This window comes from Euleptes europaea, chromosome 6 (assembly GCF_029931775.1).
Source record: "Euleptes europaea isolate rEulEur1 chromosome 6, rEulEur1.hap1, whole genome shotgun sequence".
NCBI lineage: Eukaryota > Metazoa > Chordata > Lepidosauria > Squamata > Sphaerodactylidae > Euleptes > Euleptes europaea.
This window is the reverse complement of record NC_079317.1, coordinates 107,492,640-107,511,355: the sequence shown is the minus strand read 5'-3', so window position 1 is coordinate 107,511,355 and position 18,716 is coordinate 107,492,640. Positions and strand designations below refer to the sequence as shown.

The 18,716-nt window shown below is 42.8% G+C and overlaps 1 protein-coding gene across 2 annotated transcripts; it reads left to right on the top strand.

The window, feature by feature from the left end:
* Positions 1-6,695: 6,695 nt before the first annotated feature.
* On the top strand, positions 6,696-16,779 carry STK16 (serine/threonine kinase 16). 2 transcript variants are annotated; one of them, XM_056851601.1, is made up of 8 exons: positions 6,696-6,791; positions 8,778-8,890; positions 10,257-10,476; positions 13,888-14,021; positions 14,322-14,409; positions 16,148-16,243; positions 16,359-16,480; positions 16,564-16,779. In XM_056851601.1, exons 2-8 carry the CDS (start codon positions 8,805-8,807, stop codon positions 16,700-16,702), a joined length of 885 nt encoding a protein of 294 aa, XP_056707579.1. In that variant the 5' UTR covers positions 6,696-6,791; positions 8,778-8,804; the 3' UTR covers positions 16,703-16,779. The 2 variants fall into 2 exon arrangements, with proteins under 2 accessions (XP_056707579.1, XP_056707578.1); XM_056851600.1 differs by having other exon boundaries at positions 14,322-14,442.
* Positions 16,780-18,716: the final 1,937 nt, after the last annotated feature.

The following is an 18,716-nucleotide window of genomic DNA, read 5'->3' as shown; positions in this document are numbered from 1 at the left end:
TTGGTGCCAGCCCTGAGGGCGCTTGATGGCCTATTGGCACCCTCGGGTATATACGGTAACTATTTGAGATATGCAGATATCACCACAATACTGGCAGAAAATAGTGAAGACTTGAAATGACTACTGATTAAGTTTAAAGCAGACAGTGACAAAGCAGGATTACAGCTGAACATTAAGAAGACGGGAAAAGCAATGATTACTGGGGAATTACACAACTTTAATGTTGACAATGAAAAATTTAAACCATTCAAGATTTTCTATTCCTTGGCTCAATCATCAACCAAAGGAGACTGCAACCAAGAAATGAGATTGGGAAGGGCAGCCACGAAGGAGCTAGAAAAGATCCTTAAGTGTAAAGATGTGTCGCTGATGACCAAGATCAAGTTAATTCATAGGATTCCCCATTACTATTTATAGGTGTGAAAGTTGGACAATGAAGAAAACTAACAGGAAGAAATTTGAAATGTGGTGTTGGAGGATTTTACAGATACCATGGACCGCTAAAAAGACAGTAAGTGGGTTCTAGATCAAGCCTGAACTCTCCCTAGGAACTAAAATGACCAAACTGAGGCTATCATACTTTGCCCACATTATGAGAAGACAAGCATCACCGGGAAAGACAGTAATGCTAGTACAAGTTGAAGGCAGCAGGAAAAGAAGACATGAGATGGATTGACTCAATAAAGGAAGCCACAGCCCTCAGTTTGCAAGACCTAGGCAAGGCTGTTAAGGATAGGACATTTTGGAGGTCATTAATTCATACATTTAAAACATACATATTGTTTGTTATCATTTGAAAAAGTAATGATGTTTGCATTTTTTTTTTTAAAAAAAGTGCAAAAGCCCAGTTGGTCTTGATCCATTTCCAACTTACAGCAGCTCATCTGTAGAGATTCAAATGGGCCCTGGGTTGGGACTTAGTCACTGGGTTCGTTCTGTGGTAGGAGTTCCAATACACATGCTGGTGATGCACGTGTAACATCCACACCAGGGCTAAATCACCCTTTGGCATCACAGCATTCTGTGCCGCCTCACAATGGAGATGAGATATTCTAAGGAATTTGGGCCTCATCGGGGTCACCAATTGGTGTGATTTATGAGAAACATTCTTCAGAAGTGCCTGGTCAGTGTTCAGAATGCCCCCTTCCCGTATTCATATATGGGAAGGGGGAAATAGAAATTATTTTTGTTCTTTGTACATATGCATTTCAGAGTAGACAGTAACTCTGCATAGGATTACAAAATATTTTACAGTTTTTCACGGTTTATTCCTATTAACCTTCTGAGGTAAATTATGTTGAGCAAAGATTACCTGCCAGAAACGACAAAACTTCATGTCTGAAACTATAATTGTGTGTGTTAAGTGCCGTCAAGTCACTTCCGACTCATGGCGACCCTATGAATGAAAGTCCTCCAAAATGTCCTATCTTCAACAGCCTTGCTCAGATCTTGCAAATTGAAGGCTGTGGCTTCCTTTATTGAGTCAATCCATCGCTTGTTGGGTCTTCCTCTTTTCCTGCTGCCCTCAACTTTTCCTAGTATGACTGTCTTTTCCAGTGACTCTTGTCGTCTCATGACGTGACCAAAACACGACAGCCTCAGTTTAGTCATTTTAGCTTCTAGGGTCAGTTCAGGTTTCATTTGATCTATAACCCACTGATTTGTTTTTTTTGGCAGTCCACGGAATCCGTAACACTCTCCTCCAACACATTTCAAAGGAATCTATTTTCTTCCTATCAGCTTTCTTCACTGTCCAGCTTTCACACCCACACATAGTAATAGGGAATACGATGGCATGAATTAATCTAGTCTTGGTGGCCAGTGACACATCCTTACACTTCAAAATCTTTTCTAGCTCCTTCATGGCTGCCCTTCCCAGTCTCAATCTCCTTCTGATTTCTTGGCTGCAGTCTCCCTTTTGGTTGATGGTGGAGCCAAGGAATAGAAAGTCTTGAACAATCTCAATTTCCTTATTATCAACCTTAAAGTTGTGTAATTCTCCTGTAGTCATTACTTTTGTTTTCTTGATGTTCAGCTGTAGTCCTGCTTTGGCACTTTCTCTTTTAACTTTCAGCAGTAGTCGTTTCAAATCTTCACTATTTTCTGCCAATAATGTAGTGTCATCAGCATATCTCAAATTATTAATGTTCCTCCCTCCAATTTTCACTCCACCTTCATCTAAATCTAATCCAGCTTTCCTAATTATATGTTCTGCATATAGATTGAAGAGATAGGGAGATAAACTACATCCTTGTCTGACACCTTTGCCAATTGGAAACCATTCCGTTTCTTCATATTCTGTTCTAACTGTGGCCTCTTGTCCAGAGTACAGGTTGCGCATCAAAACGATCAGATGTAGTGGCACACCCATTTCCTTTAAAACCAACCATAGCTTTTCATTATCCACACAGTCAAAAGCTTTGCTGTAATTATGAAACACAAGCTGATTTTCTTCTGAAATTCTCTCGTATGCTCCAGTAATCAGCATATATTTGCAATATGATCTCTAGTGCCTCTTCCTTTTCTGAAACCAGCTTGAACATCAGGCATTTCTCGTTCCATATATGGTAACAGCCTTTGCTGTAAGATTTTGAGCATCACTTTACTTGCATGAGAAATTAATGCAATGGTCCGATAGTTGCTGCAATCTTTGATGTCTCCTTTCTTGGGAATTGGAATGTAAATCGATCGTTTCCCATCTGTGGGCCATTGTTTCAAATTTGCTTCAAATTTCCCTTTGATTTCTTGGATCTTGTGGAACAGATCTCTTGATCTTCCTTATTTGTTGTTCTCTTCTATTTCTTTACACTGGTCATTATAATAGGTCTCTTTGTCTCTACGTGCGAGTCGCTGGAACTTTTGATTCTATTTCTGTCACCTACTTTTGCTTCTCATTTATCTCTGGCAATTTTAAGAGCTTCCTCAGACATCCATTGAGGTTTTTCTTTTCTTTTGGCTACAGGAATAGTCTTCTTCCTTGATAATATCTTTAGTTTCCACCCACAGTTGGTCATGTTTACATTCACTTGAACTCAGTAATGCAAATCTGTTCCTTACATGGTCTTTAAACTCTTCCGGAATATTGCTTAGATTGTCAATACAGCTTTGCTGCAGCAAGAATTAAAATTGCTAAAAAATGGAAGCAAATAAATAAACCTTCAATTAAAGAGTGGAAAGAAAAACTATGGATGTATATGCGGATGGCCAAAATTACAGATTCTTTACATGGTAAAGATATGGATGAATTTAAACATACATGGTTAAAGGCTGCCGCATATTGGGATGAATTGGCAAAAATTGATTTTAAAGGTATAGTTAATTAATTATAGTTCAATGTGATTTTTAATTAATGATTATAATAATAGGTTTTTATATATTGTCATAACACTTCGCCGGAAGTCCAGTGATGAAGGGCACAGTGGTGGGTGGTAGGGTTTAGGGCACTATAGGCTTTTCTAAAAGTAAAGATAGTAAACAATAATGTATTCGTAGCGTATTCGTAGCGTATTAGTGCTCTGTATATGTTTTTGTATTTTATGTTTTTTGTTGTTGTACTGGATTATGATTTTATTATTATTATTTGTATGTTTCATTATAAAATCAATAATTTTTTTTAAAAAAAGATTGTATTTTGGTGCTATGAATATTTTGTTCTCTTAAGCTGTATCTTGATTTTCGATATTAACAATTCATGATCTGTACCACAGTCGGCTCCTGGTCTTGTTTTGTCTGACAGAATAGAGCTTCTCCATCTTCTGCTTCGTTATATAGTCTATTTGATTTTGAAACTTTAATTACATGCACTTTTGTTAGGGAATAAGCTCACTGAACTCAATAAGGCTTACTTCTGAGAAAAATAGATTTGTCTCTGCAACTCAGTACTCATAGGTATTCATCTGATGCCTTTGTCTATCCAGTGTTCGGCAACACTAACATCCTCTCTTTTCACCGAGGCTTTTTGCTATCATCTCATTTCCCTTGCTTCATATTTGTTCAGTTGGTGACTCTTTGTGTTGTTTTATGCTGGTTTTGTTGTTGACTATATTCCTTTGCTGGTCCTTTTTAGAGATCTATGTTTTTTAAGCTGGTATATCATTTTTGCTGCTTTTATTTTTAATTGCTATTTTATATTGCTTTAGGAACTATTGGTTGAGAATGGAGTTCCCCAGTATAGACAGTACCACCAGAAATCTTTGGAAGAGCTGGTCTTGGTGGATAATCAATGGATGGTATTATCCTACCAGTGTAAATAATTATTTTAATAAACATATAAAATATAGGCAAGATTGTCTAGTAATATTTTTATTTGTGTGCCATACCTAATACGAACCAAAAACATTGCTGAGGTGTCCTTCTTGCCAGGTTATGTCCTATAACTGGAAACCTAGGGCTTATTAAGTGCATGCCCATATCTGAATCCAGTCTGACCAGATTAATTTAGAACAAGATGATGTTGAAGGTTGGAAGGCTCAGTACTGCTCCTGTCCTGTGGACAGATTATTTTGCATAGTTCCTTAAAGGAGAGCAATTGTTTCAGCCCATTAAAATGGTTTTACCCAAAGTAATCAGGTTACAGGCAAGGAGCATCTTTTTTGGGAAAGAAGATCGCTCCAGATGATGTCCATGTGCAAAAGAGGCAGAAGCAGCAACCCCCAACGTGGTGCCCACCAGCGGTATCCACTGGCTTCCCCCCCCCCGCCCCGAGCAACAGCCCAGACCCGGCTCATCCCCACCCCCACCCACCCCCCACCCCGCGGAGCAGGACGTGCTGGGGGGCCCTTGCGTGCATCGGCAGGGCCAGCCCCGCCCGCCCACTCCCGCCTCCCCCCACAGGACGGCGCTTGGCTGGCAAACTGCCCGCTGCTCTCTGTCTGGCCCTCGTGGGGGGGAGAGGGGGAGGGCGACCCCGCAACGTCCTCAGCGTTTGGGAAACCCCGCAGGCTCAGCAAAGGTGGGGGGGGGCTGCTCGGCCCCTCCCCTGAGCCCAGCACGGCCAGCAGCCGGGCCCTTTTCACCAGGCAGGCAAGCAGGCAGGCAGGAGGGCCGCGAGGTCCCGGGCCCAGGCCCGCCCTCCCGCCGCCCAGACTTCGGGCTGCCAACTCCGGGGTTGGGGGGGGGGTTCCTGGAGATTTGGGGGCACTGAAGCCCCTCCCCTCGCCCAAACCCCGCCCTCCTCAGGCTCCGCCCCCAAAACCCCCCGCCGATGGCGAGGCGGGACCTGGCGGCCCCCCTGTCGACCCACCCGCGGCCTTCCTTCCCTGCTCCGTGGTTCCCCTCCACCCCCCCGCCGCCTCGCCCCTTCCGTCGGTTGCTACGCAACCTTTTGCGGTGAGCGGCGCTGCGGCCCACCCACGCGGCGCGGAGTGATGACGCCTGCCGCAGCGCCGGCGGTTTTTGTCGCGGGAAGCCTCCGCTCGCCTGGCCCGGGCTGCGTGGCGTCCGGGTGAGTCGCCTTCCCTTCGCGCCCCAGGGGGTCGTGGCGGCCCCACCTCCCCGCCCCCCGCCTCCAGCCTCTCGGGGAAGGGCGGCGGGGGGGGGCCCGTTTCCTCGGGGCGGTGGTTTCTCTCGGTTTGAACCGGGCTTCGACTCGGGAAACTTGCTCCAATGGCGGGGCTTAGCTCAGGGACACGCGTGACGTGACGTGTGGCAAGTGACGGCGCCTCTGAGCATGTGTAGAGTGTATTGCTCCAGCCGGTTACCGATTTGGAAAAAGAGGAAAGGGGGGGGTCGCCCGTTTTTCTGAAAGTAAGCCCTGAAAGGTGGGGGGCCGTCCCCTTCCCCAGGAGGCTCCGCAGGTGGCTTTCCTTTGGTGTGATGGGGAAGCCGCGATTTGCTCGTTTGTCAGATGAGTTGTGCTTGTCAACTGCAAAAGGGTGGGGTGGGGGAAGAGAACGGAATGGACTTTATTAGGACCCCTTATCCAAATTACCAGCAGCAGTTTTTACCAGCGCTTAATTTACAAAGGTTTACAAGGTATCTGGGCAGATGACAGAAATGCAGCTGTACTACCTTTATTTTCAAGGTGTAAAATGTTGTCAACAACAGCATACCTCTAATTATCAGTGATTTAAACGTTTCCACTCCCACTCAGGATCCACGTAGTCTGTTTGTATAATTAAGTTGGTGTTATGGCTTGGGTTTCCTTGTGATTTGTGTGCAACATAGCAAACCTGTTCTGGGAGTGGGTAGAGGAGGGATCTCACTCCTTCTCCTGCTCATCTGAATGATGCCTTTCCCCCTTCTAGTTCTTTGGGGCATAATAATAGACCACTGTAACTAGCGATAAGATTTTGGGAAACTGAAGTTATGTTCTATCCCCCATCAACACACAGTCTTGCCATTTACTTTTAAAATGTGTTTTGCTTAAGAGTCTCCTGAAATTAATGAGCCAAATGAAAAGAGGTTTATTGAATGATAAAACTTACAGCACTTCAAGGAAATGAGAACACTGAGGTGAAACTTGTACACTGAACTAAGTTTTGTTAATCTTTCTTATTGTATGTTTTCTTCTTTTTGTGTTATAGTATATAAAATTTGATATTAATAAAAATAAATAAAAATGGGGGAAACGTGTTTTGATTAATCATCTGAGTGACTGCAGTATTTGAAGTTGGAAACAAATCCATGCCTGCCACCCACCCACCCAATCAGGCAGACCCACTATTGACAGTGGAGAGTTTGTCTTCCCTAGTGCTTTGATCAACTTACTTGCACCTAAAACTAAAAAGTTACATGCAGTGGCCAGTCTAAAACAAGAGCCAATCAAAGAATGATCAATCCATTCCAAGGGGGTAAGAACAAGTCCCGACTGTTAATAGACAGGCAAGGTAGGATTAACCTAAAATCCAATTATGGAAAATACCATGTGAGACATGTTAAGTAGATTCAGTAGGGCAGTATAGAGACCATATAAAGATACAACTGAATGGATTGACATCTGTGAAGTGTGGGTCATGCTGAGACATTAGCACCTATAGTGAGTGAGGAAATCAAGGTCTTTATGCAACCTTCACATCCAGAGGCAGTAAATTTATGAGTACTAGAGCTGAGAGGTAATATTAGGGGAAGGCCTTAGTCTCTGTGCCCTGTTTGTCAGTCCTCCATGGCAACAGTGGTCACTCTGTGAAACTGGATGGTAAACTAGACAGACCACGAGGGTTTCGATAATAGAAGTGGATGGCATGGCTATCTGCGGTATGATAAAATAAAAATGCATACATCATTTTAGCAACATAGAATTAAATCCTCTTTATTTAGAACATGGCAGAAATACAAACATCTCCTCGAACCAAAGACACCAATGTGGATATCATCACAAAAAATGTTAACATTACGACCACTCAGGCCCACACAGTTTATTACGTACCAGGACCTTTTAAAGTGGGAAGGTAATAAATGCTCACTGAAAGACTATGAGGAAGTAAAAGACCTCTTGACCTGGTTTCAATATCACCAGATTAACTCTGTTTTTATTCAGGATTTGAAAACAGGATTCTCCAAAAATAAATCAACTTTCCAAAAACGTTTATTGGCTACAAATGACCACCTTATATCCAAGATGTATAAATTACTATTGGAAATTTATTGTGAGCAAGAACGGATTAAACCTACTATGATTACCTGGGCACAGACGGTGGATAAATTTATTATTGGATTTATTATCCATTTATTATTGGATAAATGGGAAAGACTTTGGTCACGAGACATGAAACTTATTTTTGCTCAATCATTAAGAGAAAATATCTACAAAATGATGTATAGGTGGTATTTAACGCTTAAAAAGATGTTAACAATCTACAAATCAATGTCCCCAAAGTGTTGGAAGTGCAATATAGAAATAGGTTCATTCCACCATATGTGGTGAACCTGTGACAAAGCAAAAAACTTTTGGGACATGATCTACAATGAAATAAGATTGATAATACAGAACAATATACCTAAAACACCGGAGATGATGTTACTTAGTATGATACCAGATTTTATTTTGACTCAGAGATCATTCTTAATCTATTCCACCACTGCTGCAAGATTGATTTATGCAACTAAATGGAAATCAACGGACATTCCAGACAAAAAAGACTGGATACAAAAAATGCTGGAACTGGTGGAAATGGCAAAACTTACAGCACTGATAAATCAAAAAGATAATATGCAATTTATGGGAGAATGGGAGGCATGGAGAACTTATTGTGAAAATGAACTTCAAATGGGGGAATTCAAGGGTTCCTCATTGATCTAATCCATTTTTTTACTATTATTAGGGATGCTTTTATATTAAAATATATAGTTATAATCAGATTGATTTCAAGACGGATGATAGTTATATATGATCTGATAACATGAATTTATTTTATTTGATTTGGATACAAAAATTTATCTATATGTACGTGACAATATTAGGATTAGAACCTTATACAAGAGAGTATACAAATTTATAATGAGGTAGATGGAGATGAAGGGGAAGTTCTTATATTTTATTCAAATATATTTGTATTTTCAACAATAATTCATTGTTTTTTACCGTTTCTGATGATTTTTATTACCGTAATTGTTGAACTGTGTGTTTATATATTGTGAAAAATAATAAAAAAATATTATTAAAAAAAAGTAAACTAGACAGACCACTGATCTGATCCAGTACGGCTCTTTTATGTTATGCTTGTATGGGGAAGTTGGTAGTTAAACAATTCAATATTTGGGGGAAAGAGTTGGACTAATTTGCCTTTTGGTCCTTTCCATCTCTGTGTTTCTGCAGTTTGCTCTCTTGTCTTCTGTAGGGCCTAAAGGATGTTGAAGCAGCCATCATGGGCCACGCCCTGTGTACCTGCTCCAGGGCAGTCATCACCATCAATGACAAACGTTACCTTTTAATCCATAGGCTTGGGGAGGGGTGAGTATAGAATTAGGTTTTCACATGTTGTCTTGCACAATGAACTTTGTTTGTAAATGATTGAGTTGGGTGATGCTTCAGGGGCCATCTAGTCCTGTTTACTATGGGGAAAATATTATCTTCATGGAAATGATCCCCAAAATATGGCTGTGCAAACTTCTCTTAAGGTTGCAGTCCTATTCCTGCTGTACCTTTGAACTTATTGTTACATACGTAAGTGCCATCTAGTTGCAACCCAGGTATAGTGACCCCACAAGGGGCTTTCAAGGCAAGTGAGAAGTGGAGGTGATTTGTCATTGCAGACTCTTTCTTGTCAGTCTCCCATCCAAGTACCAACCTTGCTTAGCTTCCAAGATCTGATGAGATCAGGGCTACACCATGCTGCCTTCCCTCCTGAACTCAATATTACTTCTAAGTAATGCATAGGATTGAGCTGCAGATCCTTCCACAGAGGGTGATGTCACAACTTGCCTGTTCAATTCACTCCCTAGTGAAGTCATTCATTACCATTGGAAAGTTCATTCATGATGTGTAATCAAAACTTGCTTTAACTGCAGCTTGAACCTGCTGCTGCTTATTTTCCCTGAGCAGCTCAGGCAAAGAGAGATTCTCCTTCACCTTTAGGTGAACTTTTAGATGTGTGCAACACTGAACTATCAGACAAAGAGTGTTTGCAGCCCAGCATCTCGAATCTGACAGTTACACGAGTCTGACATGACTCATGGTTTCTGAAGAAACTGCAGGAGGCTTCAGGATCTGGGGTGGTTTGTCCCACAGTCATTGTCCCCAATGGACTAGAGCAGGAGTGTCACACATAAGGCTCACGGGCCGGATCTGGCCCCTTGAGAGCTTTTATCTGGCCTGTGAGCCAGCCAAGGTAGTTACCCCCCCCCCCACTCTTGATCTGGGCTGGCAAGGCATGTCCTGGCCCGACCAAGTGGCATTTTTGTCATATCCAGCCCTCGTAACAATTGAGTTCGACATCCCTGGACTAGAGAGTTATTCTGTGCAAGGCTGAGCTCCCTGGTTATTATCCGGCCTGTTGAACTGCAATATGCTTTTAAGCTATTTGTGAAAGCTTTGTTAAGGGGCAGAGCCATGCATTTGTTCCACAACGTTCATGCTCCTTCCTGTCCTGTGTTTTAATTACTGTTTTGTGTGCTTTAATATGTATTTTATTTTTGCTTTTTTGTGATATGTTTAATGATGTGTATTATGATGTTTTGTTTTAACTATTAGCTGCCTTGTTGGGTACATAGTTGAATGGGAAAGTAAGCTATCTGGATTCTGTATGTTTCTACTGTAATCATTCTTCCCTTGTCAAGTTGTCCATTCTGTATTTGACATTCCCCTTCACCCCACCCAGTGGTTTTAGCTATGTGGACCTTGTAGAAGGGTTGCACGATGGGCATTTCTATGCACTCAAACGCATCATATGCCATGACAAAGATGATCGCCAGGAGGCCATGCACGAAGTGGAGATGCACCTGCTTTTTGACCATCCCAACATCCTGCCCCTGCATTCGCATGACATGGTGGAGAGGGGATCCAAATATGAGGCCTGGCTCCTGTTGCCCTTCCTTAAGGTGAGTGCTCGGGAAGGTGGTAGCATCAACACTATGTAAGACAGTGATGGATACTGTCTTACGTAGTGTTGGATACAGTGATGGATACCATCTTACATAACCATATATTGGTTATTGGGATGGGGTGTCAGGGTTTCAGCACCTCGTAGCATTCCAGTAGCATAAACTTCACTCCAGAGGTTACAGAGGGTTTAAAGTTTATTTCAGAGAAGCATATGAGATCAATATCCTTGAGAAATTAAACGACAGAATAGCAAGGCAAAGACAAGACACAGCATATATAGAACATACAAAGAATTACAAGTAGACTTTGAAATGCAAAAACATCAAGTTTCTTTGAAGCTTCCACAAGGTGTTAGGAATGACACTAGGAAAGTCGATCTCTGGTTTACAACGGGAAGGCTTTGAAGTGGAGGTGTTACAGTTCCCAGTCTCCGTCCCTTTTCCCATGGGATCGGAAAGGGGGGGGAATGAGCACGGAGCTTATTCATCCCGGGTCCGACTGGGTGCCCTCACTGACACTCCGCCTCCCCAAAGACCCCTCCCCGGAGTTTCTCGGTTTGGCGGGGTACTGCCGATGAAACTCCGCCACCAGGGTGGGGGCTTGTACGTGCATAGCGGAAACCCACTCATCGTGACTGGAGTTCAGGTGTTTCCAATGCACGAGATACTCCAGCTGGCCCCTTCGTACTCAAGAGTCTAACACCCTGGAGATCTCAAAGTGCTGTTCCCCTTGTACCATGATTGGGGCGGCCGCCGCGGGTTCGGGGTGCCATTCCGGTGCCGGTACGAAGGGCTTCAACAGACTTACATGAAATACCGGATGCACGCCCTGTAAGGTCTTTGGCAGTTCCAACTCCACGGTAACCTCATTGATAACTCGGGAGATTGGGAACGGCCCCACGAATTTTTGACTCAGCTTTTTGCACGGACGTAGCGACCTGAGATTTTTGGTGGAGAGGTACACCTTCCCCCCAACCTTTAACTCCCAATGAGGCACTCGGTGTTTGTCTGCTTGCGCCTTGTACCTTTCCTTAGCCTGCTCCAAGTTTTTCACCAGCCAAGGCCAGGTGTTCCTCACCGTGCTGGCCCAAACTGATACCTCGTCTTTTGATCAATGGTTCATTATCAACAGAATTTACTATTACAAAAGGCACAAGACAAGGCTGTCCACTTTCTCCACTTCTTTTTGATTTATCAATGGAGGTTCTTTCGAACCATATAAGAAACGATCCAAAGATTAAAGGTCTCACAATAGGAAACGAAGAACACAAAATTAAAAGCTATGCAGATGACGTCGTGCTAATCTGTCAGAATCCTGGGCGAACACTCCCAAATGTTTACAACCACATCATGGAATATGCAAAGTATTCCGGTTATAAATTGAACAAAACAAAGACGAAAATTATGACTTTTAATACTACAATTGATGAAGACAAGCATATCGAAGAACTTACTGGTTGTCAAATTGCCAAAGAATCAGTTAAATATTTGGGTGTTAACATATCTTCACAATACAAGACACTTTTAAGGCCAAACTATTTGAAAGTCTGGGGAGAAATAGAAAAAGACCTGAGTTTATGGTCTAAAATGAATATTTCTTGGTTGGGAAGGATATCGGCAATTAAGATGAACGTACTTCCTAGACTGAATTTTTTATTTCAATTTTTGCCGATTGACATCCTTGACAGAACAATAGAAAGTTGGCAAAAACAAATCAATCGATTTGTCTGGAATGGAAAAAAACCGAGAATTAGATTTAAAGTGCTACAAGAAAAGAGGAGGATTGGCATTACCCAATCTCAAATTATACTTCCATGCAGCCTGTCTAACCTGGATTACAGAATGGATAAAATATCCTAAATCTAGACATGTTATTCTAGAACGAGCGGATCTCGGACAAGGTTTTCATAAAGCGCTGTGGGATTCTACAATAAAAATTCAAAAAGACAAAGCACCAGAAGACTGCGATGTTAAAATAGCGTTATTGAAAGTGTGGAAAAAATACAAAAAGAGAATAAGTTCTTCTCCACCATCTATAATGTCGCCAATCGAAGCTTATCATGATAACGTCACACTGAAACCAGGTGTTCACTTTACCTACAATCAAATGATAGAGCCCACAGGAGAAATTAAGAGCCTGATTAAACTTCAAGAAAAATTTCAAAAATTGAATTGGCTGACCTATCTACAACTGAGGTCAAAAAGACTGCTTATACCCCCGGCCATTTCATGAACTAACAGAATTTGAGCAAACAATATCCAAAAATGACTCTCATTTATTAGGAAAAATTTATAAGCTTCTTTTGAAATATGATACAGAAGAAGAACAAGTGAAGATCAATATGATAAAATGGATGCAAAACTTTGGAGAAATGATCAATATGGATTTATGGGGAAAACTCTGCACTTCCGAAATGAAATATACTGTGTGCCAAGAAGTGAAAGAAAATTGGTATAAGACATTTTATAGATGGTATTTGACTCCCAATATGCTTTCCCAGATGACCACTTCCGGAAAAAGAGGCGCCTGCTGGAAATGTCAAGACACGGATGGCTCCTACTTCCATGTTTGGTGGACATGTCCAAAATTACAAATATATTGGAAAAAAATTCATCGTGAACTCCAGCTGATGTTAGATACCAAGATAACATTTGATTCTAAATTTTACTTAGTATAGTGTCACCAAACCTGCCTTTAAAATTTCAGGACGTTTTCAAATATGCTACAACTGCAGCCAGAATAGTTCTGGCAAGAACCTGGAAACAAACTCATATACCCGAAACAGAAGACTGGAAAGAAAAACTGTTGGAATATGCCAGTATGGCTAAGATGACTTTCGAGTTAAATTTAAAGTTTAGTGAATCAACAGAGCAGTTTGATGATAAGTGGGCGTCATTCTATACTTATATGAATTGCAACTAATTGAACGAAGTACGCTGGCTTAACCTTATATAATAGGCTAAGTTTTATCTTCTATGTTTTAACTAACTGTTAAGTAAATTCCGGATTTTTACATAATAGAACATTAATATGACACAAGTAGAATAACTGAACGATATTTTGCAATTATTTTTAACGCAGAAAATGTTTTATAATATATCACAAATGACCCTTTTCCCATGGGATCGGAAAGGGGGGGGAATGAGCACGGAGCTTATTCATCCCGGGTCCGACTGAGTGCCCTCACTGACAGGGGGGAAGGAACAGGGTGCTAATGTGTAGGAATCCCACTCTTTTTTGCATCTCTGATAATGAGGGGCATGTATGGCCTGGGTCTCCCTCATATATTAAATCTGCCTTTGGCACATGGTAACAGATGGCAATGTCTACTGGTAGAGGATCTTCCTGTTGCATGAGGATTTTGGAGAAATGTGTGCTATCCTAGTCACCCAGGCTTCTCTTGACAGAGAGGGACCCTTTGGCAAGAGATTGAAGGTCTGAGAGATAAAGGTGTCTTCATGCCTGAGGAGCGGATCCTTGCCATCCTTCATGGTATCTGCCGGGGCCTACAGGCCATCCATAACAAGGGCTATGCACACAGGTGAGAATCTGGGCCTGGATGGAAAGCCTGGCATGTTTGCATGAAGAGAATAGCTCAAGTGTGTGTGGAGGGAGGGAGGGATTAGGGATGAGATGGTGACTGACTGTGTGTTAGTGTTGGGGGCATTGCAAAGAGTAGTTTGCAAAGGCAAAGAGCCACAGGATGGCACTGAGTATTGCTGGCAGTGTTATTAACAGGGGAAGGCCAAGCTGGGGCCAGAAAAGACTTGAGGTTCAGTTTAAAACAAGAGGAGACCCCAGGGGGAACTGGATAAATAGTTTCCTACGCTTCCTTTCCCAGAGATGTGAAACCTACAAATGTGCTACTGGATGATGATGACCAGCCATTGCTGATGGACCTGGGTTCCATGAATCAGGCACGCATTGAGGTGCGGAATTCCCGGGAGGCCATGTCTGTCCAGGTACAAGTGATCTATTGTAAAGAGATAAATATCCTGCATCCATAGGGTAGGAGAACAGTTCCAGCAAAATTGGGAAAAAAATTTCTAGATTAATTACAACAGCAGGCATTCTCTCCACTGTGGGTAGATGGTTTGCTTGAGGTAGATGTGACACAGTTCAGCTTTTTGTTCTGAAGTGTGGGAAATCTTAGAGAGGAGTAATAGCTTAGTGGCAGCACACATGCTTCATATGGAGAAGGTCCCAGGCTCTCCAGTTCAAACAGTCTTGATTGTCAGGGCTGGGAACAAACCTTAGAATCATAGAGTTGGAAGGGACCACCAGGGTCATCTAGTCCAACCCCCTGCACAATGCAGGAAATTAACAACTACCTCCCCCCACATCCCCAGTGACCCCAATCCTCCCCCCGCCATGCAGGATCCCACAATCAAAGCACTCCTGACAGATGGCCATCTAGCCTCTGCTTAAAGACCTCCAAAGCTGGGGACTCCACCACCCTCCGAGGCAGCGCATTCCACCGTCGAACAGCCCTCACCGTCAGAAAATTCTTCCTAATGTTTAGGTGGAATCGCTTTTCTCTTAGTTTAAATCCATTACTCCATGTCCTAGTCTCTGGAGCAACAGAGAACAAGCTAGTTCCCTCATCAACATGACATACCTTCAAATATTTAAACATGGCTATCATGTCTCCCCTCAACCTTCTCTTCAAACTAAACAAACCCAACTCCCTAAGTCTCTCCTCACAGGGCATGGATTCCAGACCTCTGACCATTCTGGTCGCCTTCCTCTGGACACTCTCCAACTTGTCAATATCCTTCTTAAATTGTGGAGCCCAAAACTGGACACAACATTCCAAGTGAGGTCTGACCAATGCAGAATACAGTGGTAGTATTACTTCCCTTGATCTAGTCACAATACTCCTATTGATGCAGCCCAGAATTGCATTGGCCTTCTTCGCCGCCATATCACACTGTTGACTCATGTTCAGTTTGTGTTCCACTAAGACTCCCAGGTCTCTTTCACATGTACTGTTGTCAAGCCAACTATCTCCCATCCTGTACCTGTGCCTTATGTTGTTTCTGCCTAAGTGAAGTACTTTACACTTCTCCCTATTGAAATCCATTTTATAATATAATAATGTAGATACTGCCAAAGGGAGCAAACGGTATTGGGCTGGATGACTAATGGTCTAATACTAAGGCAGCTTTATTCATTAGTATGATCCCTTAGACTGTTTATGCTGGCATCCCTGAGCCACAAGTTGGGATCAACTACCAAGCAGACTTGTGCCTAGTTCCAAGAGAAGGAACTGTTTACAGCAGCTTCTGTCTTCCTTCAAGATGTCCCAGTGTGGTGTGGTTTCAAACAACCAGTAAGAAAGTAAAAAGGGGCATCTCTTTGGAAGAAGAGCTTTATGAATTATTAAGTTGAAAACCATTTCAAGTGTCTGGAATATTTCTAAACTGACAGTCCTGTGGGCAAGGAGAGAGCCAGAGATTTCTGTCTCACTCTTTGTGGCTGGCCTCCCCCTTTGGGTCTCTATCCTTTTCCCTCTAAGGTTGCTTTTACTATGTTAATTTTTTCATGGTACTGTTGCTTCTTAACATCCTGTGTTTCAGGAACAATTCAGGGTTGGGACTAAAGCTTTGCCTTTCTGTGGCTCCACTGGAGACTCCAAATTCTGTTCCCCTTCCCTCCATTTCACAGGATTGGGCTACCCAGCGTTGTACCATCTCCTATCGAGCACCAGAGCTGTTCACTGTTGAACGTGAATGCATCATTGATGAACGTACTGACATCTGGGTAAGGACCAGCAAGTTCTCAGGGGTGGGGGAGAAGGTCCTGCCTTCGTGCAATTGATGTACATCCCCTTCTGGGGCCAAAACTCTGCTCCATACTCTCTCACCCTACATGTCAGTCCTTAGGCTGCGTTCTGTACTGCATGATGTTTGGCGAGGGGCCTTATGACATGATCTTCCAAAAGGGCGACAGTGTGGCCTTGGCTGTGCAAAACCACATCACCGTGCCCCAGAATACCAGGTAAGTTGGGGAAGGGGGAACATTATGGGTTGTAGTTGCCCTTAATCCAAGGAGGAGCCTATGCTAAGCGCCTAACGTTTCAGGTACTCGCCTGCCTTGGAACGTCTCCTCTCCTCTACAATGGTGGTAAATCCCCAGGAGCGTCCATATATTGCTAATGTCATCAGTGAGCTTGAAGAGATACAGCCAGCTCCCCCTGGACAGGACACCACACACATCTAAGGCCACAGAATGGGTGGAGAAGATGGACGGCAGGAAAGTTGCTGCTCAAAAAGACTTGATCAGGCCGGTGTGTTTGGGGAGGAGAATGTGTTGTACCTGCATTCATCCTTCAGGAACTCCCTTCCGTGGGACCACCTCCTCTCTCGGACCTTATGGTACTTATTGGGATTTACTTGGAACTCTCCTGTCGTTGCCACTACTGCTTCAGCGTGCACCCCAAGCATTTTATAGTACCCTGGCTGTTCAGTTTGTATTTGGAAGCTGCCTATATAAAGCATGGGGTGATTGCCAAGGTATGTTAAGACTCTAGCAGGGGAGTGGGGAGAAGATACCCAGCATATTTTTTTAAATTCAAACACAGTATCCTGGTGGACTACTGAGGAAGGGCTGGTGCCCTGTTCCTGTTGGTATAGGCAGGCCCTCAATGCCTATACTGAATAAAGTATTCACAACACTATGTTAACTCATTGTCCTGAGCAAGATCAAGAAACAGCAGCATACAGTTGGGCAGAGAGAAACAATAGTCATGGAGTTCTTCTCCATGTTTTTCAACAGTGACTCCTCTTGTTCGGCACCTTGCTGTTCTCCTCCAGTTTCTGAACCCAGAAGTGAGTTCTGCAGTCTCTATAGATTAAGAGATTTTTTTCTCCATTTGCCACCTGCTAACCCTGTAGAAGGCAAAGTGGGAAATTACTGAGGGCTTCTAATAGTCAGCTTGGGAGTTTTCAACTTATGGGGGGAAAAGTTTGTACCTAAGATTCATAGAATAATGTGCTCCTTGTATTTATTAGCTTCTGTGTATATATGGCACAAAATTTGCTGATCACTGAAGTATGTCATCCTATATGAGCAAGTAGGGAACTTTTGGCTCAAGGTTAATACATACAATTCATGGGAATACAAGGGGAAAAGGAAGTATTAGAGGGAAGAAAAGTTAAGGGTCATAAGAAGCCCAACAAGTAAAATTAGCAAGTTCCCTTCTCCCACCGCTATAGTGAGGGTTTGAGAGTAAAGGAAATTGAAGTGCCACAGACCAGGATGTCCACTGATAGGTCACCAATGTAGGCACAGCAGAAAGGGAGGGGTACATGGAAGAAAAAGCTCCCTGGCAGGTACAGGGTGGAGCTTTCTTTACAAAGGGCCTTGATAATCCTGATTTAGCACTAGTATATGAAGTTGGATGTAGCCACTGCCTTTCTCTTCCACCGCTACCAATAGCTCTTGTGAATGTCAGGAAGTAGTTGCTTTGACAACATGCAAGAGTGAAATGAACACTTTTCATTCAGTTCACCATCTTCCTAAGGGTTTCCTATCTCAGAGATAACATGCAGACTCCTCTAATTAACCTCAAGGGGAACCTCTTTTAAGCCCCTTGCAGCCCAAGACTACCCACCTAAACAAAAAACCAGAAAGGTGCAGGCTATCAAGAAATAAAAACTGAAGTACGCTGTGAGGACTACGCAAGACACAGAAATCATATCAGGACACTGAGGGGTATGGCTGAGGCTAGAGAAGAGGAAAGAACTCAAGGAAGAGTGAGCTTCCATCAAACCCAGGCTTAACTGTATGTCTCTTACAGATCCTTACCCAGAAACCTACCCTTCCTGAATGGTACATATGAAAGCTGTACCCCTGCTCTGCATGTTGTATCATGTAATGGCAGTTTTGGTTACAGGGAAGCCTACCTCTACTGAGGTCATAAATAGTAACTTAATTCAAGCTAAGCAATAGCCTGGACTGTGTCAATGGAGCTTTTGCAGTCTGTCTCCTATAAACCGCTATAACATACCCAAAGGAAAAAGTGGGATACTGCAATAAATTGAGAATTCAAACCGTATTCAAGTGTGAAACTCACTGAGCAGCATTAGATGTCACACAACCTCATAAACTTGGTGGGCCGCTAAAACAACCAGCATTCTGGAGAAAGGAGAGGGGTACCAGTATTTAGCTGCAGCTTATCTTTAAACAGCTAAGTATGCAAGGAAAAGAGATATATATACTGCATTGTTTCCTT